At 41.4% G+C, this 25566-nt stretch overlaps 1 protein-coding gene across 1 annotated transcript in view; it reads left to right on the top strand.

The window, feature by feature from the left end:
* Positions 1-25566, top strand: part of dpp6a (dipeptidyl-peptidase 6a) — a gene marked incomplete at its 5' end in the record, with an annotated part of 165447 nt that overhangs the window by 84204 nt on the left and 55677 nt on the right. Inside the window, one exon of the mRNA XM_083995365.1 lies at positions 15853-15967. Coding sequence (XP_083851491.1) covers positions 15853-15967 — 115 coding nt within the window. The remainder of the gene's footprint in view (positions 1-15852; positions 15968-25566) is intronic.

Genomic DNA, 25566 nt, shown 5'->3' with positions numbered 1-25566 from the left:
ATTATAATTAGTAATTAGTAGGCTAATTATTATTATTATTAGGGAAGACTGGGGATGGTTGTAACAGCATCACTTTCAACAATAAGGGATAACAGTGTGTAAATGTGCTCAATATCCACTCCCTCCCTGACATTGCATGTGAATTTACATGGCTGTGTCAGTGTGTAGGTTTTACAGCTCAAAAAAAAAAATTTTTAGGTCAGAAACTAATATATTTTTTTCAAGCCTAAATTTTGACTAGTATTGATACCGTTTAAGTTTAAATTAAGTAACTTGTATAAGATGAAAGAGCAGGTTTTTGGGTGAAATATGAGTCATTTCTTACATATGAATATACATGTATGAATATGATCTTTAAGACAGCTTTCTAATGTTAGGATACACACCACTGCCCCCCCCCCTCCCCTCCGACTTGGTGGTACTTGGAGAGGCAAGTATTTTCTGGGGTGGTACTCGGTGTAAAAAGTTTGAGAACCACTGGTTTAGAGTAATCTCCCATAGCAAAGCAAAATCGAAGATGAGATCTCCTTTATGTCACATTTACATCTCCTAGATATAAATGAGCACTAATCAAGACAAAAGTGGTTTTCTCATTCTTCTCAAATGTCTCTCCTGAGAATTAAGTCTCACAGTGAGCACTGTGCAAGTTCTCTAAATTCTCTCACAGCTGTCTCTTTTCCTGATCTCAACTAAGAGAAAAATGAGACATGCTGTGCCGCTTTCAAATATGTCTCAATTTGACCTCAGTTATGTCTCAGTGAGAATTCTGTCTCTCACTGCTCACTATTTGAGTTCTCAGATTCTCTTACAGTTGTCTCTTTTCTAGTGTTTCAGCAAAAAGAAAAATGAGAGTAGTGCAAGCTCTCAAATTAGTCTCAACATGAGACATTATTTAATATTATACCTCAATCATGTCTCAGTTTATCTCTATCCTCCAGACCAGAAGGGGGCGGTAGTGCACTGCACAACCGCCGAAAAACAAAAAGAGGAAGAAGCAGCAGCTGAACCGTTGCACGGCGGGAACATTACAGACGTGACCGTTAACTACGGGGGAGGGGGGGCACAGGTGGGACAGAGAGGAGTGTCTGTTGGTCGCGCTGCTGCTGCTGCTGCTGCTGCTGCACAACGTTTTTCCCCAGCCACGCCGAGACTCAAAGAGGTAAGAATGAAATTATTTTTGACATTCTCATGAGGTGAAAAATTAACAGTTGTGGCGACGGAGCGGTCCGCTGAAAGGTGGGGATTGGGTAATTAGGCTTCTGTCCAACAAGTAATTGACAAAGAAACTCCGAACTGTAACGGTGGTAATGGTTAGCTAAGCTAGCTGCAGTAAGATACAATGGCAGATAAGCTAACGGCTAACGTTAACTCCAAGCTCCAAGGTTGAAACACGGCTTTTTTTTTTTCTTTTTTTTTTTTATCATATTTATTTCAAACCACAATCGAATTTTTCTATTGATAGCTTTCATGTGACGTCACGGCCCGTATGGAACGCCCCCCTGGCGGTCAAAACAATCCACTTCCCCGCTGTCCGCGGATTAGGACAAGGCAGAAAAACACACACTGCTCCCTGCTGCTTCAAAAATACCGGTGTTATGGCCCAACTGGTGTCTGATTTAACTGGTTACCGTACCGAACAACAGCTGTGCTGCACTTCCGTCCGCAGATTTGTCACAAATTCACAAATAAAGCCGCAGTTCACATGTTAGTGCAGCCAATATGCGTCTGTGAGTGAACCTGTTCAGGCAATCTACAGACATCAGCGCCACACTTCTCTCACTCTGCACAACACTGCACAGTATGACAAAGCCTGTCATGTTTAAGTTACGAACTAATGGAAAACACTCTGAAAATACGCTAAACAACACCGGTCATCGTCCTCGCCGCGCCGCGGTCGGTCCCGACCCCCATTACCGTGTCGCTGCCGCCGCGGGCGGTGCTGTTGCCGGTGTCCGGTGGCGGGCGGTCCCGCCGGGTTACCATCGCCGCCGCCGCCGCCGGTCCCGCTGCTATCGGACCGCCGTCATCGTTGCCGTCCTCCCCCCCGGTGCAAAGCTCCGGGCGGAAGGGGGGGGGAGCTGGTCACCGTGCAGCCCAGCTAAGGGCTCTGGTTTGTGGGTGAGAGGAGCAGGGAGCCTGGGCTCAGTGGGCTGGAGCTCAGACTGTGGAGCTCAGCGGAGCTGCGGTACCAGGACGGTGTTCCCACACAGGAAAGTTACAGGTACATTTCTACCACTTCAATGAGTCCAGAAACATTATTTTAAGATCAAAAAACTACAAAATGGGGCTTTTAATCAGACACCAGTTGAACCATAACACCGGAAATATTGGTTGCAAGCGGTGGAGGATGATGGTTTCTCCACCAGGTAAATGTAAACATCGCCCAACTCGAGCTTCGGCAGGGAACTGGTCATTTTAAACAGCTCCTATACAGCAGCTGGTGTTGAATATGGGTCACAAGTGCCCAAAACTTCAAAGTTGTTTTTATATCTTTCTTTCTCGGCTGCTGGCAGATGATTTAAGTCATTACTCGGTTGTTTGTCCATAGAAAGTCCATTGCGGGGCCACTTTGGAATGTTGCTTTTGACCGCCAGGGCCCTGGGACGTGACGTCAGTGAAAGCTATCAATTGGCTGAGATGGAGGCAGATGACGGTTTGGTGGCCGCTTTCGTCACCGGCCACTAGCTCCCCGACCAATCAGCACCGGCTGCTGCCTGCCGCTAACGGTTGCTAGGCACTCTAGCTGCTCTGCTGCGGCTAACGGTTGCTAACAGCTGTCTGGATGGGAATCGTTAGTGCGGCCGCCGCTAACGACCCGTTAACGAGCCGGCGGATCGGCTGTAGATGCTGTGTCACGGCTCTGGCGTCCTCTCCTAGTAGTGTCCGCGCTACTAGTGCTGTTAGAGTTGCTCCTTAGTAGCTCGTTAGCGCTAGCAGAAGTGTCGATGTGTGTTTATTACTTTTTTTTTTCTCTTTTGTGTGATTTCGCGGGTGTGAATTACTGTAAGTTAGTCCTAGTCTGAGAAATAGCCGATCTACAAGTTCACAAACCTACTGAGAACTTGCAGATCTAGCTATTTTAAATAAATGCCCACTATTAAATCTTTTATGGGGGTCTCTGGCAAAAAATATTTTCTAATTAGGTTCTACATTGCATATCAAACTGGGGGTCCTTGAAATTAAAACAGTTTGAGAGCCACTGAGTAAGTTACACTTGTGAAATCTCTAATTGAAATATTGATTACATGTTACCAGATGTTCATTTATTTATTCAGTTTCTTTGACTGTGAAATTCTAGGGTGTGGCAATTCTTGAAACCCATGATTTGATTTGACTTTTGATTTTAAAAAATTAGGGTCACGATTTGATTTTTTCATTCTCTCTCTCTCTCTCTTGCAGGATCTGGCTAAGCTGCTGCCAAAAGGCCACCCAACTCCACAAAAAATAATGTTAAAAGGTGATGAGCCATCAGACTCAACGTCTGGGTCTGACACCATTATAATAGATGAGAGCCCAGTCTCTAAGCATGGCGAGAAAATTCCATCGCTGAATCCATCACCTGACGGGGGACATGCAACACAGCTGGACCACCACCCTATGGGTAGGTTTGTCATAATTATTACATAATCGCCTGGGCCCACATGTTCAAAACTTTTAATCATTATCCTATCAGATTTGGTGAAGTTCAAAACCAAAAAAACAGCAGTAAGATAACTTTGTTATCCAAATAGTATGTGAATGACTCATGGGCCCTGATGAAGATTATTTGCTATTATTTTTGTCATTATTTTTGCTTAATGGTCAGAATCGTTTACATTCACCTATTTAAATTAATCTAATAATAACACTTAATAATTAAAAGCAACAAAGGCAATTAAATTATAGTATGAACATAATTTAACAGCACAGCAATTCATTATATGAATTATTATTGTGATATTTTAATGATAAGGTAAAGTGCATAAATCGGCTAAAGGTGATCAAATTAATCTGAACTAGTAGCCTATAAATCTAGCTGCCCCCTAGCAGCAGCAAATCTATTTGCTCCGTAGGTGGGTCTTCTTGGGCGGGCCACCCAAGTAAAGCCTTTGTAGGGGACACACTAGTTAATGGTGGGCTACTTAGTCTTAGGACATATTAAAACATGCCTACATGTTTGGCCTCACATAGGCATTCTTCAGGCCATGTAGAAAGACATGACACACCACACGAACAAGATACTCTCTAATTTTTTTTTCTTGTGGTGTTGTAGCATGTGCAAGGTTATCTAGGCATGTTTTAATTATGTTCAAAAATGAACTTGCCTGCCATTAAAGCTGAGTAGCTTGGTATTTTCTCACTCCTGTATTGTTTGTACTATTTCTCCCTTTCAGATCGAGGCCAGGTCAGAGAGCTTCAGACTCTTTGCGACTTAATTGGAGAGTGACATCGTGACAGCCCATCTTCATCATCAGGCCAGCAGGAGCTGTTTCCTGGGAGAAGCATGTTCGTCTCATCATTCCGCCTTGCTGCCATGAATCACGCATGCATGCGTCTGTTCCATGCACTTTTTGAATCCTAAGTAAGTTTTTTCAAAAAAGGCTCTGTGTTTTTAGGCCAGGATAGTGGGAATAATGATTATATCCAATTAGGACAGTGTAGCAATGATTAATGATGCAAAGTCTGCGAACTAGTTCAGGCAGACGACTCAAGCTGCGCCCATCCTGATCAGCTGATCAGTCACATGCCCTCCTCATCCAAATAGGGCGGGCTATTTAAACCCCCCAGTTTACCTGCTCATCCCTGGCTATGCTGCTGCTGCCGTTGCTATTTTCTGCATACACTCTGCTCCTGCTGCTGCTGCTTCTGCATACATCTCACTGCTGCCGCACATGAGGTTTTGCAAACCCACCACCTCCCCAGCATCCACCTGTGGGCTCTGTCTCTATGCTTCATTCTGCTTCATTCCCTGTAATGTCTGGCAAAGCAGATCATTCAGGGAACACATTTCTGAGTCAGAGCCTGACACTAAACCTGCTGCAGCCATGCTCAAGGATACCTATGCTGTGCTTCAGCTTGCAATGCATGCTTATAAATGATTTGTTCTTATTTCAGAGTTGTCTGACTGAACTATCAGAATAGAAGTTTAATATCAGAAATTAAGTGTTATCCAGTATCACTTACAGCACTTTTAAGGATAACACTGTTGTTTACATTTATATTTATGATTGGCCCCAAAATCTTACTTGCTGATTTGCAATTCTCTGAACTGAAATGGACATCTCACGGTGTTATTTCCTTTTAACCTGAAGTGCAGTTGTGTATGGTCTATGTGGTAAGTCTTTTCGTCAAATTACTCACGACAGATTTTATGCTCTTGTCTTACAGCTTATGACCCGAGATGTGCAACTCTACCGGACTGGGAACCAATTGAGGAGGCCAAGCTCAAGAAAGCCTTTGTGAACAAATGTAGGGCCAGAGCAGGCTCCAAAGAGTAGGCCACTGGTATAGCCTGCCCTATGTGGACTGCTTTCTCTCTCACCCTTTTTTTTTATTTTTTTATTTTTATTTTTCTCATTCATTTTCATGGACCAGTAAATGCCAAGTTCATTTTGAGGTCTGGTAGTATGCGAGTTGTTAGTAGTAGTAGTAGTAGTAGTAGGTTCTCAGGTCCTTTTACGGTGGCCTGGAGGTGCAAATCAACATAACAAAATCTGAAACACTTTTACAAAGCTTGAGACAAATTTACATTTTAGAAAACATTTTTACATATCCTGAAACAAATTTACATTTCAGAAAACAAATTAACAAGAAACTAAACATTTTTACAAACACAGATAAATGTGCAAGTCCCAAAACAAATTTACAAATAACATCAACTGGAAAGGGAATGCACCAACTCCGGGGTTGAACCAGAGGTGATAACAGAAGCAGCCAGCCGGTGTTATGGTAATGTAATTTTGTTTTATGATATGTAAAAATGTTTTCTAAATTGTAAATTTGTCTCAAGCTTTGTAAAAGTGTTTCAGATTTTGTAATGTTGGTTTGCACCTCCAGGCCACCGTACATTGTTGTTCCACGTACCACAGCAGTGCTGGTCAGTGTGTTTTTGCTTAGTTTTTTTTTTACAATCTGGAAGTGTTGTACGTAGTAATGGTGTCACACAAATAAAGTTTTCAACTTTTCAATATTAAGAATTGTTTTTACAGTTATTTCTAATTACTAAAGTTTATTCATCTTTAAATTACATTCTCAATTTGTTCTCGTATTTCTCAAATATAGCTCAGATATCATTCTCATATATAGCTTCAGAAAGACATTTAAGAGAAATAATTAAGACATGGAAGAGACATAGGACAGACAATGATAAGATCTCTTTTAAGGCTCATACTTCTCAGATTTGTCTCATAAAAGTCTCAGATTCATCTCATGTTATTCTCGTCAATTCTCATTCAAATAACCAAGACATAATTGAGAACAGGGGTATACAATTATGAGATCTCATCTGTTTATCCCAATTCTCAAGTATTGCTCAAATTGTTTTCTCAATTCAACCTCCTTTGTCTTACTGGTGTCTTGTCTCTTCTTAGCTTATCTCTTGCTCCTAAGGGACCCTTAGGAGAAATAATTCAGAAACAAATGATCACAGAATGATACGAATATGAGAAGCTCAAATGTATCTCAAGAGACGAGATTGAACAACAGATGAGCAACACATTTTTCCTATGGGCTACACCTGATTCTGAGGCAGAAAACAAGAGAAAAACAAACACTTTTAAATAACCCAAGTGTTTTTACATTGTTATTCTCTCTCTCAAACCTCACGTCACAGCGTTCAGCCTCTGGCTTCTCCCTCGTTTGAAGTCTTTAAGGATAAAAGTGGTGACTTAAATGCTTAATGATGAACGTGTCCCAGCGGCGGCTGCCGTCAGCTCCTGCTGCGACTCGCTTCATCAGAAAGCATCACACCTTTTTTTTTTTTTTTTTTTCGCTCTGAGAGACGTCGCTTCGATGTGTTTGATGATGATTTGCACCTGTTGTTGTACGGACGGTGTCCGACCCCCGAGGTTAGAGGTTTGATCCACTTAGAAGCCTACTTGTGTCTGCTAAGTGTCAGCGAATGAGCCCTCTGCACCTCCTGCTGCTTCCCTGGGTCCCTCTCTGTAAATGCATGAATTAAAAGCACATTATATGAAAGTTAAATGCGGTTTGACTCGTTCTACTGTGTTGCTAAAATGATTTCACTGCAGTCTGTTATTAGCATTCCCTCTTTGCATCCTTTCTATAGGTCCTCTTTCCCCTTACATCTTTAATAGCATTGCATCATCATTGCATTAAGATGCATGCCTAATGACAATGAGGTATTTTTGGCAACACTATTAACTTTCTGTGTTGCATAATTAAACAGATGAAAATATGCGTGAAAGTGCAGAAAGCACACACACACACAGACCCACACACACACAGAGACCCTTAGATAACAGACACCCTGCATGCTGTATAGCTTTAGTGTATTCATTGAAGATCTGAATTAATGACCTGTACCATCGCTAATGCTGTAGCCTCGAGGCACTATCATTACATCCAGTGGGAGAATACATGGAACCCACACATGCGCACAAGACGTCATGGTTTGAGCTATTAAAGCGCCAAAGGGAGATGGGCCAAGCCTTCATCTCGGGTTTAGCATCCCATAACGCTCGCATTAATGGAGCAGTTACTCACGTTATACTGCCTTGTTCATGGCCTTTTCCTTTTCATAATCTCTCCGTTCCCCTCCGACTTCAATTTATTTTCCTTTTGTTTTGCCTTCATGTCAGTTAATTTAGAAACAGTGCAAGTTAAAGGTAATTTGCGGTGCACAATCCCACGTAAACACACAAAATATCATATCAGAAGGCTGCACGGCTGTTCCACCCTTCACGCTCTGAATGCTGTGTAGAATGAGCTGTGAGAATTAGGAGTTGATATAGTAGAAGCCGCATGTGTGAGGAAAGCAGCGGGGTTTCTGAACGGTAACATATCCAGATCAGGAGCAGGATCTAGAGGAGTAATTTAACACTCCTCTAAGTTGTGTTGATGGTTACCTCCTGTGGAGCTGCAGGGTTGTTGGGGGTGTACTCTGTGGCGTGATGCAACAGTGCAACATGACATCACTGTTGCATATGTCTACACGTGGCTCATTGCTCAAGCAGTGCATTAACAGAGCAGCAGCTACAGTCTGTTTGGGTGTACTGATGCTTTCAGGCACAGTACTGAGTGTAGGTCAAATGCGTTTTAGCAGCACTCGGGGCTCAGCGCTGAGTCACTCTGGTTACGTAAAATGGAGGTAAATATACCTCCAACTTAAAGTGAAAGAAGAGGATGTAAATGATTGTAAAGCATCCTCTCAGCACCTAAGATTTATCCAAAGAGGTTCTGATACATTTTAGATGGGTTTTAAAATTCATGCAGCTCTACAGTTGGATATTTGTCCTACTCAACCTGAAATTTGCTACACTTACAGACAAGAAGCATGGGAACCAGAAAGTACACATATACAGTATATATTCTTAATTATTGTCCAATATTTTCAGAAAAAAATAATTGAATCTGTAAACTTTTAGTCCATGTTTTCATCTTCAGGGAAAGCCATAATTATTTTCTGGGTTTTTTTTATAACGTAGTCGTAGGTTAATCAGCAGTAGCACGTGTAAAAACAGCTGGGAAAAATACTACACACACTGATACTGGTGTGTGTGTGTGGTTGAAACGCTTGAGGGAGGATATTTTTTCTTTTATCCTGGTGTTATGATATGAAGAGATGTGAAGACTTTTTTTTTTTAAATCATTGTTTAGATGCAGGTGGCTGTATTTTTTAACATGTCAGTGAGAAGGACATGGCTGTAATTAATCAGTAATGAGTGGCGACCAGAACAGACAAGTGTTTGTATGAATCTGAGTTGAAGAAGAGGTGCAGGATTTTTTTTTTTTTAAACCTTCCTGCTCTGCTGCTGCTGAAATGTGGACAGAACTTCAACATCAATAATAACTCATGGATTCTCAACCTTGTCAGACCTGCTGCCTCTGAGCTCTGCTTTCAACACCAGGGTGCAACACCAAAGGAGGAACAGCCCCGGCGCTCTGTCGATCGAGGAGTTCTCGTGCTCTTTGTGACTTTTGTACTTGTGTACTTTGAGGGGAAACATTGGCACAGTGTCAAGATTTACACTCTCAGGGCCGAGTCAACACTGATGATGCGTCTGCTTGCTCTGCAGATTTAAACATGACAGCAACTAAGAGCTGGAAAACACCGGGATCTTGTTTTTTATTGGATTTATTCGGGCCTGGCTCCATCCACACTGTCCCGTTCTCTTTTTCTTTTTTTTTCTCTTTCTGTCATGTTTTGGTTACGCTTCAAGCTGCTCTGTCAGTGAATTCTCTCTCTCTCTCTCCGGCCTTTTGTGTTATTTATTTACTGTTCCCGCAAAACTCTGATGTCTGCCTCCTCATATTTTGTTTCACACCTCGTCTCTCTTCCGCCATTGTCCCTCGTAATCACCCTGTCATCTACTTCAGTGCATGAGGTCCAGCTAATTAGTCCAATCATTGTTGTAATTACAGATCACAGAAGCACGATTGGGAAGGTTATGCAAGGTTTTCAGCCTGTAGCTGCACTCTTTACCCAGGCTGGATAAGTGATCATTCTATCCAAGCAACAGCAAAGAAGCCACATGAATCCCTGGTGGTGGTTTCTGTCCTTGGTTAAAATGGCCAGTGTGTTCATGTTCATGCTAAACCCCCATGCAGGAAGGAAGGTATGGATCCTTCTCAAGAGTTCTGCTCAGATTTTTTTTTTAATGTCTTTGGAGAGTTTCCAAGTGTCAATATGTTCCCACAGAGATGTTGATCTATATGGAAATGATCTTTGACATTGAATCTTTAGTCATTGTGACGGCGCGATGGAGCTTTCAGCGTACCGGATATTACTGCAGCAGAATGTGGAGAGGAAATAAGAGAAGCAATTTCAGCTCCAGCTCCTGTCCACTATTTGTTGTGTCTGTCTGTGGGCTCGCTCTCGCAGAGGTTGAGTGTTTACTATGATTGGACAGTCCGCCGAACTTTCCTACTACCTATTTCCTCCAGACAGACAGGTGAGAGCCCAGAGCACGCACTTGTCTTGTATCTGTTGTCTGGAAAAGTAGAAAGGTCACTAATTTTTGCTAAAAAGTACCCCCCCACCACCACCACCACCACCCCCGGCGGCGCTCAGAAAAGGTTGAGTGAATTCGAAGATAAATTTTCCACCTGGAAATGAGTTGTTGGTCTGAGTTACACTACATGATTTGATGCCTCACTGAGCGCCTGCGTCGATTCTTGTATAACAGATAATGGAACAAAATTGCATGGACGTTTAAGACAAGACCTTAACTGTTACCAAAATCGCTTTTGTGCACAGTGTGTTATGTTGAAGCAGGTTGTCTTTAGTTTAGGTTGCTGTACAGCCTGTGTTTCTGAAAATGCACACATACACACACACACATATACACGGATATGATTGTTGAATTTAAGACGGTGTGATGGAATCATGCCCAGCTTCAGATTGCGTTATCTACAATGCAAGGCCATTTGCATAGAAGACATCATAAACAGTCATTGCTCAGCGCTGCATGAGGATGTCTGTCTTCTCTTTTTATTGCGCTTTACACAGATTGAGCATCGCCGCTCTCTATAGAGCACTTTTTCTCCAATTTTTGGCATCATCCTCCATACTGTGAAGCTCACAGTGCATCACCAACAACAATCAGTCGTCGTTCTCATGCCACTCTCATAAAAAACTCATTTAAAAAAAAGAAAGAAAAGAAAATAGTGATGCCTCACCCCAGAAATGGAGAAAACAAATCACATTGCAGACTGTCAGTTCATCACCCACGTTGATCAGTGGATCTCTCCATTGATCTGTTGTAGATATGTTCATTTTTGACCTGTTATATGACAGCCTCAGCTCCTCCATTTGATTTTGCACCTGTAAGAAAGTTATAGTCTGGCTGAATTGTAATCAACAGTTATGTTTGTTTTTGGTCATTCAGCCTCAGTCTATTTTGTCCAAGGTTGTACTGTATTGTACAGTGTGTTAGTGGCTGTCTTTACAAGTGGACATTAAAGATACCCCAAGAAGTTTGCTTTTGGTTATAAAAGAGTCTCATATTAATGATTGATGAAAACATTCTTGGCAAATGCTTTCGCTTTCGTCCGTCTTGCGCCAGTCCAAGAATTTCACCATGCATGCAGAGGCTCATGGGAAATGTAGTGTGAAAACACTCCAGCTTTTTGGAAGTCCTCGTAGTCACTTTAAGTATTTCTGGTTTATTGTCTGGATCTTATTTCAAATAGATGATAAACAGAAGTAAAGTTGGAGTTTTCTTTTTTCTTTTTTTTCTGGTTGCATGGCCCTGGAAGTAAATGCCCATTTAGTTTTCTGCAATGAAAATGTTTGGTGATTTAGCAATTATCACTTCCAGCTTTCAGCTTGGGTGGTCTCAAAACTCTCCTAATTGAATGTATATTGAGCAACTGTTTGGAAAATATCTGGTGTTTTAATAAGAAGTCAGAGTCATACATTAAAGGGAGAGGTCAACTGAGGCTCCCATGGAGCATTTTAGCATCCAGTTATTAGAAATCTGGTAAATCATTATGCACTCCTGAGCCCACAAATTGAAAGGACATTAAAAACAACACGTGAATGAGTCGTGTTCTTCCTCGTTGTTGTCGCAGCTCGACAATATGAACATACAGCTAACTAACTGGTTCCTGTTTTAATGAATGTGGGTAATGGACAGTCTAGTAAATAGCCCTGATTACTCTTATCTGGGGGCTAATGATGTCTTGGGCTCTTTTCAATTAAGGTGGAAGCGAGGTCACAGAAAGGTTTGCTTCATAGCTCAGCCATTCAGCTTCATTAAAGCCTTAGCATGTATTCATTAACGCCCCAGCCACAGGTCCCCGAAGCACATGCTCTGCCTCGCTCCTTTTTATCCTCCATAAACTAATTAAGAACTTATTAATCCTCCTCTAACAGTTTGGGCTTTGGACCCTTTCTGCAGTGTCCCTCTTGATTGTGGTGTTGGCACTGGTTTATCCATGTGCAAGCCAGAACAGTGAGAGCTGAGGTGGGAAACATTCAGGGATGCTTTGTCCTCAAAGACAGCCAGTTTATTGAGCCACACACCTTTTTTTCCCCACTGGGTTCCTCAATAGTGTCACCATTGTGCTTAGACTGACACAGACTATATAAGAGTTGTGAGATCCAATACAGGTGTCTACACTCATCGAGCAATTTATAACACTATATGAGTCTTGAGCAGAGCCTCCCTCTCAGGGCCTCAGTTCTTCGTAGCATGGATTCCACAGTATGTTGGAAACATTTATTACAGATTCTGGTCCATATTGAAATGGTTGTTTTGCATCACTTCTGCAGATAGCTGCCCATTCATTCTGTGAATCTCCCATTACGCTAAATCCCAAAGGTGTTCAGTTGGATTCAGATCTAGGTAGCCTATACCGGGGAGGAAAGGATAGGCCTATATTGTGAACCCATGCACTGTCATGTTTATGGAAGCAGTTTGAGATTCCATTTGCTTTGCTACATGGTGTGTCGTCATAGACCAGAGCAGCTTTTTTATGCAAATGAGAATGGCCGATGCATTCTGGGTAATTTAGGGGCAGCTACCGGCATTTTTACATTGCACTCAGTGGCTTTTTGTGTTTTGATGGAGCGTAGACTAACTAACAATCAATCTTAATGTTTTATTTTTTGTTTCTTTTGTAGCACTATGTCTCATAATTATTTTGACACCCTCTTTGAAACCCACCGTTCACGCTATCTTGAAAAATTACAATGAATGAATCTACCGGTATGCTCATTTAGCCTCCCACAGTGATCAATGACCCCACAAAGTGGCCAGAAATGTCTGACCCAGACATCTACACGTATTTGGGGAATCACCGGGGAGGTTTTGGCTAAGTGTTGTCTGTAAATAGCCTGTTAATAGCCAACTTTTTTGTTAGTTAGTTTATCAAGCCAGTTAGGCTGAACTTTTCAATGGAGGGATGCCGGGCGCTGCCCCTAAATTACCCAGAATGCATCAGTCATTCTCAGATGCCGCTCTGGTCTATTAGAAGAATTGTGGCAATTACGAAAGCATGTGGTCAGCAACAAGGTGTTCTACCTGCAGAGCTGCTGCTCCCTGGAGGTTTTTATTTAAGTTTTGTTTTTCACTCTGTTCTAAGTCCCTGGAGATCAGCTGTTTCAGAAATACTGGATCCAGTCTTACGCCACAGTCAAGATCTCATTTGCTCCTGTTATAGTAGGTGTGGCTCAGCAGCTCCTAGCTTTATTTTGAAAAGTGCTCTTTTATTTTGTAATTCAGGGCACAGGTCAGATCGGCCATCTTGGATAATGTTATGAATAGAAATGTGCTCCAGAGCAGCATCACCTTTAATTGGGTTTATCCACCGCCATTGAGCCCTGGAGAAGCTTTGTTTGTGAGTTTGATATTATATATACTTCATAGTTTGTGCATATTGATTGCTTATTTCATATATTTTAACTAATGATAACAATCTTATTTCATTGTATGTAGCACGTAGCTCTATAGCACGTTAACAGTGCAATTTACCCTTTTTCTGTATCTAGCTATAATTTCAGTTTCACAAGAAAGAGTGTTGGGCTTGTAAAGCAACTGACAAGACAAACAGTAAAGCTTCATTTTACTTCCACGTCTGGGTCATCTTTTCACCTTTTTAACGCCACACCAAGTGTTTAGCTATCTGTTACTCAGTGCAGTCACCAAAGTGCGGACAGAATATAGCCTGTATGAGGCTCTGAACCTGCATGTTTTTAATACATTCCACTGCTGCCACGTGATTGGCTGATTGGATAATTGCATGCAGGTGCACAGGTGCTCCTAAAAACGACTTGATTAGTAGACAGAAAAGTGTCAGCTAAATTGACATGTAAACAAATTAGCAATAGCTAGCAAAGAGTTTCACGTTTGAGAGCTAAAGTCCAGAATATTTTCCCCAGGACTTCATGGACCATGAGGCTAAAGCAGCTGAAGAGCTGAAAGATGAGTGAACTGGTCTAACACTTGTCAGGTGACTAGAAAAACAACTCATGAGTACTAATCTAGGTTAGCAAGATTTTTAAAGCATAAATAGTTCGCTAACAGTTGTTTGCTAACTAATGACTTGTGTTAAGGGCTTAAAGGGATAGTTCACCCTAGAATGATATTTCGCTCATTATCTACTCACCCTCATGTTGACTAAGGGCTGGAAGAAGTTTCGGAGCCCACCGTCCCTTCTCTGAGTTACAGGGGGTCTTAGCGTAGCAGTGCATTTCAATGCCATGGTAGCAAAGGGACACCAGAGCTCTTCGTAAAAAAAAACACACACAAAAAAACATCCAAATACCTCCATGATGCTCGTATGTAATGTCCGTCTTATGCTGAAGCCCCAAATTGCGGAATTGTCCCGAAAAAAATTAAATAAGTCCACATTCCAAGCATGTTTGTAGCATTAGCTCCCAGTGTTGTTGTCCGGTCTTCCGCTGCCAGCGCGCATGCGCAATGTTCGCACTGAGACTCGAGTCGGTCTCAGTGCTCTCATGTGCTCTTGCGCATGCGCGCTGGCAGCGGAAGACCGGACAACAACCTCATGGAGGTATTTGGATGTTTTTTTGTGTGTGTTTTTTTTACGAAGAGCTCTGGTGTCCCTTTGCTACCATGGCATTGAAATGCACTGCTACGCTAAGACCCCCTGTAACTCAGAGAAGGGACGGTGGGCTCCGAAACTTCTTCCAGCCCTTAGTCAACATGAGGGTGAGTAGATAATGAGCGAAATATCATTCTAGGGTGAACTATCCCTTTAATGGTGTGCAGGCTAGCGTTAGTTAGCTTTCTAGTTGCAATTCACTTTGTTGAATAATTTGTTTGTGAAACTGCTGAAAAAATTAAACTTTATTGTTGTATATAATTTCAATAAAAATGAAGATTTACGAAGAATTGTACTGCTGTCAAATAGCTGTAAATTAAGGAAAAACTGGAAGTTTTAGGGACACCCAGTCATCTGTAGCTGCTGACTGGGCTTGTTACAATAACACTGTGGGGAAACCGTGTGCTCATTTATTTATTTTTCTTTATTTACTTTTTTGGGCTGAACCTACCACCTGCTGCACATCATGTGTCAGATGTAGCCAAGCTATATTCTGTTATTTGATGTGGGCATGAAGCTGTTTTCCTATTGTTCTCCTCTTAGCTATATCTTGCAGTAATTACTTTGTCTGGAGCCATACTAATTCTTGAAAACACACCTTAACTGCAAATGCAATAACTTTATTTGTTGTTGTTGGACACAAAAAAAGCTTCAAGGTTGCTCTTAACTCCTATAACTCAGACTAGTTCTCCCAACCTCGCAGCTTCTCCCTGCTTCGTTGTCAAGTGTGCAATTCACCAACGTGTCGCGGGCTCCATTTTTATCTGTCACATTCGTTTGCGGATGATGGCCGCCTATGCTCGGCTCATTAAGTATTCTCCCCCTCCTTCTCCTGCTGCTGCTGCTGGCATGTCTCCTTGAGAGCCGAGAGGCTGCGACTCTGACTCACGTTTGTCCTTGACTGACACCCCCCATCTTTTTCTTCTCATGAGTTTGCCATTTATACTTCCTGTGATTTCTTTTTTTTTCTTCTTTATCACATCCCACATATTGTTCTATTCAATTTTTCTGTCTTTTTGACCTCATTTTTTCTTCACAAATTATGCTCTGATTCCCTCCCACGATAGTCTTTTTACTGTTTCTGACCATGCCTTTTCTCTCCTCCTCTCTGTCTCTCCGTAGGAGCTGGTGGGCAGTAACCCTCCGCAGAGGAACTGGAAGGGAATAGCGATCGCCCTTCTTGTCATTCTGGTCATTTGCTCGCTGATCGTCACCTCCGTCATCCTGTTGACACCAGGTACGCGGCGCACGATCGGCAGGAGGGTGGGAGAGGGGAGGGGCCACAACATCGCACATCACACACTGCTCTGTTTACACGGCTATTATTATGCACCGACATGCCCATTAGCTTTCATTATCAATCTCACCACGAACAATGCAAAGAATAATGTGTGTTGGTTGGGTGGGTGGTTTGTCTGTGTGTGTGTGCCTCTCCTTCTGTGTGGTCTACGCTCTCGTGCGATATTTGCAGTGTCACCCATAGTAATGTCACAGTTAACTTCCACATGGGCACTCTTGCTGTAACGGCCACATTTAGTGAAGGTCAGTAAACCTCATTGAAGTCAGCTTGCGCGACATTGCTTGCTTCATAAACGCAGTCCCCATCTGTCTGCCTCACTTAGTGCTTCTCTCCTTTGTTCACACATTGTGGTCTCGTGCAGTTCCCTCTGTTCGTTTAAAAGCATCTGAGTTTTCATCTCACGGTGACCTTCAGGCTTTCTGTTTATTTACAGAATTACATGAAGGGGTTAATCAATAGGTCATCTGTTTAAAAGTCCTTGGTGTGGTTTTTATGCGCTGCCAGAGCCAGATCAGTCAATACAACTGGCAGTGTGTGTCCACTGTAATTCAGTGACAAAGCCAATCACTGCACCCTTGTTTATGATTTCCTGACACACGTGATTGGATGTAATGCTACCTAAGATATCTGGGCATGGTGAGAAAGCAGAAACAGGAATTGATGGTTGTGTTCTTCACTGTAATCCTGAGAGATGTAGACAGGTGTCAGAGCAAAAATACCACAGGCAAAGACCTTTAGTACAGTAGCAGGTGTCAAAGCAGCAAGGCCTAAAACGCCTTGTCACCTCCCGGCTGTGACCTGTTCCTGTTCCCGGGGCGTTTGTTATGGACTTGGATGAGCTTGAGCTGTTTAATGTGCCACTTCCAAACAAGGCGGGCCAGCGGGAGTCAGGCGGAAAGTGTAGACCGGGCAGGTGGTGTCTCCAGCTTGTACCTCGCACTAATCTATCCCCTCCCTGCGTCAGCTCTGTGTGCTCAAGCAGAACTACGGTTCCGCACCGAGGCTCGAGACAAGCAGGATCCTGGCCGCAACTCTCAGGTCTCCAACAGACTGCCCATTAAAGAGCAGTGTTTTTAGAGGATATGTGGTATTTTAGGGCCTTTTGGGATATTAAAATATGCACTGCCTGCATAAAAATCCACTTCAGGAAGTTGCTGCAGATTAATTAGGTGTCTTGAGCAGCTGAGATGAGCTTCAGGATGCTGCAGTTGAATCATTCCTCAAGGACAGTGGTTTGTTTGTGCAAAGACAGTTCACTCTACTCTGTCTTGGGGTTTTCGTATTTGGGATGGACTGTTAATTGAATCCCTGAATTCAAGCCAAATATTATTTTTTGTACTCCGATTTAATAGAAAAGTTCACCCTGAAATACTCTTGTGACATTGTGTATTTTAATGTTTGCCTAACAAAAAATACAACAAATTCCTTAAAAACATTGCAGTTTTAAAGTTCTGAATGTTTTAATTAGAATTTATTGAGAGAAAAATAAAAAAGCCTGGAATTGGCTAATTATTGGAATGTACTCCAGCATTTCCTTCAACACTTATTCTTTGTGTACTTACATTGTACAGTTTGGGCTTGGCCCCTTAGCTGTAGTGAAGGGAAATCTCAAGCAAACACACCTAATCTCATTATTTTTGAGAGTTGATAAAAAATACTGCCTCATGTTACAAGATATTTATTTGTTATTACCTTATGTAGATGAAATGTGAAGCTACCAGTTAGTGTAGCCCAGAGCGATTGATATAATTGCTCTGGTGTAGCCTAGCCTAAAACATGGAAAACAGTTTACCTGGCCCTGTCTAAAACAAAATACACAAAGTACAAGAATGCAGCTTTCATAACTCATAATTATTTTTTGTGGTCTAGAATTAGATGCATCTGTTAGTTTCCAAAGAGATGAATTTGACTTCTGCTGACATTTTCTTCTTTACCGTACACCACTGTTTCTGTCACTGTTCATGTGTGTGAGGTCAGATGTTGTCATAGGAGCCAGATGGGTTCCTATGACAACATCTGACAATGTGTGGCTATTGAGTTCTTCTGAGAAAAAAAAAAAAAACGTATGCTCCCATGAACGGAACAATAGTCAGTCTGACATACTGTGGTTCACCATAGTCGGCTATTCAAATCATAGATAACCACTGAAAATGGCAATGTATTTCACACCCTGCTGATGACGATCTCCTCAGATGCAGGCTGTGGCTTTCTCTTCTGAACTGCACTAATGCTTTCTATTCAGCCTGCTGTCTGTGGAGAAGTTACTCTCTCTGACTCTGAAGAAGAATGAAATTATAGTGAGTGTGGCATTTCTCCAGCATTGATATCACAACTTTATTCTTACCACTGATTTATTTTTGTATACCTAAAAAAGTGCAGAATTATCAAAACCTCTACGGTAGCTATTGTAAATCACTCCACTCACTTGTTCATACAAGATGAATTTACACTATTTTATCAAGACAGTTGTGCCTGTGATGTAGTTCTAAATATAGAAAGATGGAAGCTTTCTATTTCAAAATAAAATATGCTTGTTTTAAGAATATTTTAGCTCTTACAACATGAAAAAAACAACAAAGCAAAACAACAACAATCATATCTTTATACTTAAGAAAATAAGACTTTCAGGGCTTAATTACAAACAAAAGTGGATTATTTTGCAGTATAAATGAGCCCAGGAGTGAAAGGTACACCACTAATGTTTTGTAACAGTGCTTTGCTGTAGGGAGGATTTTCCCATTCAAATGCTAACTCAAGCAGTCATTCAGAATAACTTATTTTACTGTACGCTTCAAGGACAAACATTTTGGGAACAAAAACACCCCCCCCCCCCCCCACACACACACACACACCCACTCTGAGCTGCTTGCTGTAGCAGCACAGCTCATGTGAGGAGTTATGAGATAGCGTGTTGTTTCCACTCAGTTAGGAGAGTTGGTTGATGGATGTTCCCCTGCCAGACAGGCCAACCACTTTCTAACTGCTCCTGACAAACACTTTGTTCTCTCTCTCTCTCACACACACACACACTCACACACACACACACACACACACACACACACACACACACACACACACACACACACACACACACACACACACACACACACACACACACACACACACACACACACACACACATACACATATACAGGATCTCCGTTTCCCTCTCTGACAAATCTGCATCTGCTGTAACTGATAGCTCCGTGTTATTAAGAGGTTGCACTGTTCGGTAAATCAATACAACTGGGTCAGATGTTCACTATTGGCAACTGTGGATTCGTCAGACTGAGGGATGACAGGCTGACTGACAAGGTGACAGCTAACTGAGACTGTGGGAGAAAAGCACACTACAGTCATTTGGCGCAGCTAAATGCAAACACTCACAGAGATTACTCCATGAAAGCAGCGCTTGAGCTACTGGGTTACATCGCCCTTGTGGGCAACTGGAAAAACTTGGCAACTCCAGCGGCAATCAACACTGTGTTGAACATCTATGAGAATATTTACTCTCTAGTAACCCAGTTTAGATTCATATTCTAATTTGGGCCATACTTGGGATATTAAAGATGAAAATATGTAATTTTGTCTGTTGATTGGACCCTACGGCATCCCACCTATTCTCATTTCCGTACCCATGGACAGGTCTTTAGAGTGAATTTTGAACATATTAAGTCCAATATCCCCCAAATGCACCATCGTCCACTCGGTTTATTGTTTGGTTATGATCTTTTTTTTTAATAAATACTGCCTCCTACCATGAGTTTCTAATGGCCGTTTGGGTCAAGGTCTTCTGCACACTGTCAGCAATAAAAGTCTGGGGGAGAAATAAAGCCTTTTTTGTTTAATGCCTTATTTCCCATTTATGTTATAAAAGTTAAATATGTTCAAGAGTCTAAAATCAGCTCATAAAATAGGCCTATCCATTGTATTTTTAATTTCAAACTCCCTGTAGGTCACTTCAAACCCAAAACTCAATCAAGGTAACTACTTCACTCTTTCACTCTTGGGCCTCTGTAGGATTTATGTCAGCTACTTAAAAAAATCTATTATGCTTTTCGTATATTTCATGTGACGTATTGTTATCCATAAAAGTATAAACTGTATTTGTGCAAGCAGCAAAAAACCATCTCAATGTAGTTTTACTTCTCCTCTCTTCTCCACTCTGGTGACAACAGGTTAGTGAGCCAATCAGAAGAGTGGGTCAGAGCCTCTCCTCTGATTGGCTGACTGTTTTCTGAATGGCAGGATAAAAACCTAGCAGATTTCAGGTAAAACACTGAATCATGCACCGGCTGAATGGTGGCTCCATGTGGCCTTGGGGCATGGCCGAAAGCAGGGACTGCTTTGTGTGATTGAAATTCTTGGGTGAGCTGGAGAAAACACAAAGACCAGGAGTCCAGATGTCTTATATTGTAAGCTTGGCACCAAGAAGAAAATGATGAGCAGTTCACAGTCAGCATGTGAATCAGACTGCTGATACACCATGCTCTGAAAATATATTGTTTTAATATGGGTACATAATCCCACATTTATTTCAATGTAAGGTTAAACTTTATCCAAAATATTCATATCTGAAGATGTTATTGGTCACCAAAATTGTATGACTGTATTGTCATGTTCTCGCCTATGTGTATTAGGGGTGTCACGATTTCGATTTTTTATTTTTTATAGGCTACTTTTTATTTCGAGACAACACTCATTCTCTCTCCCTCTCTCTCTCTCTCTCTCTCTCTCTCTCTCTCTCTCTCTCTCTCTCTCTTTTTTTTTTTTTTTTTACCGGCGGTGTCAGCTGATGTGCACGTCTGAAGCAACCCAAACAAATGCACATGTTGACCGGCTCTATTCCAGCCACATGATTGGTACGGCACGGCGCAACTCTCAATATCATTGGCTATTTGCCAAAACATGGATGAATTAAAACTATCGACCACGTCTCATATTTCTATCAAAGAAAAGTTATTTCACAATTTATAGCGTTTTATCACCCAGCCCTGGTGGGCTACTGTCCCCCTCCTACCTGGGAAACAGGAGGGAGACACAGCTCTGACTGCACAACACCGATCAGCACTGAGAGCCGCATGTTGCAGGGACGTTATAAGATTAAAAAAAAAAAAAAAAAAAACAACCCGCAAATAATAAGCCGACGAAAAGGTGCAACTTGCCACTTTGTCGATGTATTATTTGCGGGGGCTTTCGGGGGATCTGTGGCGGTGGAGGATCCGGGACTGATTGACTGTGGGCCACCGCCAGTCTGATCAGGACCTGATCATCAGGTCCATGGCAGCACAGCAGCTGCAGCTCTGCCCCGCTGTCACATGACTCTCCGTATCAGCTCAATCTCCTTTACATTACATTAAGCCGACATCAGGAGAATAATGAGACACGAAGGTAAATTAATGAAAATAAAACTATGATAATGTACAGATATAAATATATTTGTTTCAAAACCTTGGGGGCAATTTTGGCCCCTGGATCATGATTTTTGGGGGCATGTTACCTTTGTATTGTAAAGAAATTATTTAAATGTGACCATTAGTGCCTAATGTGATACATTATGGAAATTGCATCACTTATATGTATCCCATCTTTTGAAATAAGATTTACTGTACAAAATTTGATGAAAACCAATGATCGTAGACTAGACTAGTCTGAAAATAGCAAAGGCTTCTGTGCTGTAAGAAATAGAAAAAAAATCGAGAATCGAATCGAATCGTGACCCTAAAATCGAAAATCAAATCGAATCGAGGATTTGGAGAATCGTGACACCCCTAATGTGTATCTTTTCTTTCCCCCTGCTTGGCTTATCCTTGACAACAACTAGATTTAAACAATGTCTGTCCTTTCTCTGAACCCGTTTATATAGAAGACTCTGTGTGCACTATGTATGGATTATAGCAGTGGCTCCATTTATACACACTTATAATAGAGGTTACCTAATGTCTGACAATGTGAAGGTTGATATGGCCTGGACTCTTGGCGTGATAGTACAGTTTAGGAAAACATGAGGAACTCTGAGAGAAACCTTCTTGTTATGACATCACAAAGTTTCAGAAGCCATGTTGGCTCTTTTTAAGGCTCAGTTTCTTGTGTAGATTTCTCTGTGGACTGAGCACTTTGATACTTTCACAGTATTAATATAGAAATTGGAGCATTTTTTTTTATAATCAAGGAAGACATGGAGTCTCACTTTAAATGATATTGTACCTTTAAGGTCTCATCCAGGTTACTGAAATTAGGGCAGTAAAATCTTATTGTATTCTATGACAGAGATAAAGTTACGAGATACTTTTTTTTGGGTTTGTTTTTAGGTGGTCATTATCTCATTGACATTATGACAATGAAAAGGCAGATTACCTTTTATTCTGTAGTCAACACTGCAGACTCACTGTGTTTGACACAGTCACATTGAGACCCTCAGATTATCTTTCAAATTGCCAGGTTCAGTGTTGGATTGAAACTCCCCCTGCCATTGCATTGTATTGAAAAGAGGTCGTGGCACATTAGCATATAAACTGAGCTCGTGTGAGCTGACCCTGCTGGCTCTGAGTGTTCCCTTCTTTTTTAGACTAATTCAAAATTCCTGCCTATGATCGCAGCACTCTGTGAAAGGAAGATAAAGACATACTTAACTGCAGAAAATGGATTTGCCTATGAAAGATTGTGCTATAGTATACTTTTATATACATAAAGCCACACATGTATGAGTTCATCTTCTACTGGTGGCTGCATCTGTGTTAAATCCATGAATCTGGCAATCATGACTGATTATAAATTCACTATTTATCCACTCTAAACCTCCCCATCTGATAGGAGGCTGCAACTTATGTGCACTATTAAGTTTCCCCGCAGCCTATACACAGTCTGGTGACTCTGATAATCACACTCAAAACTCAAGTGATGCACCGAGCAGATGCCTTCAAAGGTGTTTTTGTCCCCCGCGATAAAATCAGGGAAGAACTGAGGATCACTCTGTGTCTGTCCATCTGTTGGGCACAATATGCCACACACTCAGCACGCGCACACACACAGACACGCACAGCTGACGCCTGGAGAGTGATGCAAATCATTGTTATGTTCTTGGAGTTTAAAAACACAGACTACTATTTGGATGCAGTCACCTATTATTCTCTGACATTGACGTGTACAGGATGATTGAGGGACTAGATTGACTCAGGCAGGGTGACATATGATCGCCATCACTCAAAGAAGACAGTGTGTATTTACAGCTGTCTTGTTTGAAATGGAAGAAAATAATGCATAGAAACAATGCCACATTGATGAAAAAGCTCTCATCCCAACACCAGTAAGTGTTTTACTGGTTTACTTTACTTTACATAATTAAAATAAATAGTGGTTCAGCCCAGCACAATCAATCTTAGGAGTCATAAAGAATAAGAGCAAAAAAGTGTTTTATTTATAACAACTTTATCGTTTTACCCTTTGCATTGTAATTTGTCTGATTTATCCACACGTTTACATTTTTTTTCCAACCTTGTTTACTTGTCTTTTTATATTGCCTTGTGTTACATTTATGTCTCCAAGTGTGCGTTTTATGTCTTAGATGTATCACATCAAACTGCTTTGATGTCGAAAGTGCAACACAAATAAACACAACCCTGCTTCAATCAGGCTAATGGAAAATAAGTGTTCACTCCACTGTCATGAGTTGGTTGGTTGCTAGTTGGGACCAATGAGCTGTTAATTGGCCACTGTGATGAATGGTTTTGTTTTTATGAAACAAAAACGGCAAATATTCATAATTCTTCTCAAATGTGAGAATTAATGCTTTTCTCCGGTGGCCACAGAAAATAGGCAAATTAAAAACACAGTGTGAATGTGTCCCAGCCATTTAGATTATTAATCAGTTATGTTAAAAAGTTGTCAAACCTTTTGGGATCTAAGATACAGAACTTATTCCTCATGAGGTGTTATTAATGTTTGAGAAACTCTTGAAAAGCAGACTGTCATTTAAGAGGGGATATTGCTTTTTAGTGTTATTTTCTGAAACTACAACCAGTTGTTGAGATTTCTCATTGATCCACCAGCTGACATTAAACTGTTTTTTCCCCCCAGTGCTGTGGAAAATGTGATGATGTTGACATGACAAGAGGAAGATGTTTAGTGTCATTTAATGTTCCCAGGCTCTGTCTGAACCTCCCCTTCCTCCATCCGTCTGCTCTTTAAAGATGATTTCTTCGACAGCTGGAACACCGGGATCAAAGTGTGTGTCAGATTAAAATTAGCGGGCGCCGTTACAGTTATAGGCTTTGCTGAGGAAACATTTGGAGCTCACGGTTGTGCTGCTGTAGCAGTTAGAAAATCTCCCCATTAATAACACTAGTTTGTCTGTAATTCTGGGCTGTGTGTGCTATTAACATCATGCTAACGATTGGCTCATTTGTTGTTACTCTGTCTCAGACCAGAGTTTGCAAAGGTATATGCTACATCTTTGCAACATTAACTACAATCACATCTACCTGGCATCACTACCAACCATTTTTAGCCACACTAGCAGCCCGCCTGTGGACATAGCGTCAGTTGTTCACTGTGGTCCAGACTGAAATACCTGCGTCTTAAAACTAATGACAAATGTTAGCATGCTACAGTACTGTAAGTGCATTTATCCAAGAATGTAAACATGCAAGATGTATGTAGTTGTGCAAAAAAATCTGCATATTAGCATACCTGTTAGCATGCAGTATCTACTGTACCTACCTACAGTATGTTAGCATGCAATATATTGTGATGTCATATAACATGTCGTATGATGTCAAATCTGAGAATCTGTAGGCTTGTTTTAGGCTCTGTTCACTTTAACGGTCTTCTCAGTTTTTGAACACTTGAATTGGTGGGGACACATGCAACAAAAAGAACAATTAGGTCACAGAGGCTGAAATTGATAGGCTATACTCCTTTTAGATATCATAGTTACCGACAGTACAAGTAAGCCTTTATTGCAACAACCATATTTGCTTTGTGCAACTATGTGTTTCTGGATATTTAAACAACTGGTTGCTCAAGGTAATGAAAAAAAAATATGAACATGTACTGTAGTATTTGCCTCTTTCCCTGATTTATTTTATTAGGTAATTCTGAACTTACAATTATTTCTATGTCTGTTTGTATATTAGCCCACTAGGCCTACTGTATTCTTTTATTTTCCTACCTGTTATCTTATTACTTTTCTATTCTTGTTATGCTTAAAGGTGTACAGAAAAGAAAACTGAATTTGAGCCCACTCTGGATCATAAAATTAAAGCAGAAGTGAGTGATATATTTGTGTTAATATAAGTCTTAAATAGTTATATCTTCCGACAGCAATCACTTACATAGAGTGTTTGGACTGAAACACGGGTCTCTCAGTCCCTCTGCTCTGCTCTGAGCCGAAGAGAAAACATTTATCGTATCCTACAGTTTTTATCCAATGAGGACAGAGAACGGCATGCAGGGCTGTGTGTGCAGCCAAGGAACGCCGTGAATGTGGTGACGTAGCGACGAGGACTGTTATGGTGCGTTCAAGGAAACTCTTATTT

The sequence above is a fragment of the Trachurus trachurus genome, assembly GCF_905171665.1.
Source record: "Trachurus trachurus genome assembly, chromosome: 20".
Classification (NCBI taxonomy): Eukaryota; Metazoa; Chordata; class Actinopteri; order Carangiformes; family Carangidae; genus Trachurus; species Trachurus trachurus.
This window is presented reverse-complemented; position numbering and strand designations above follow the sequence as displayed.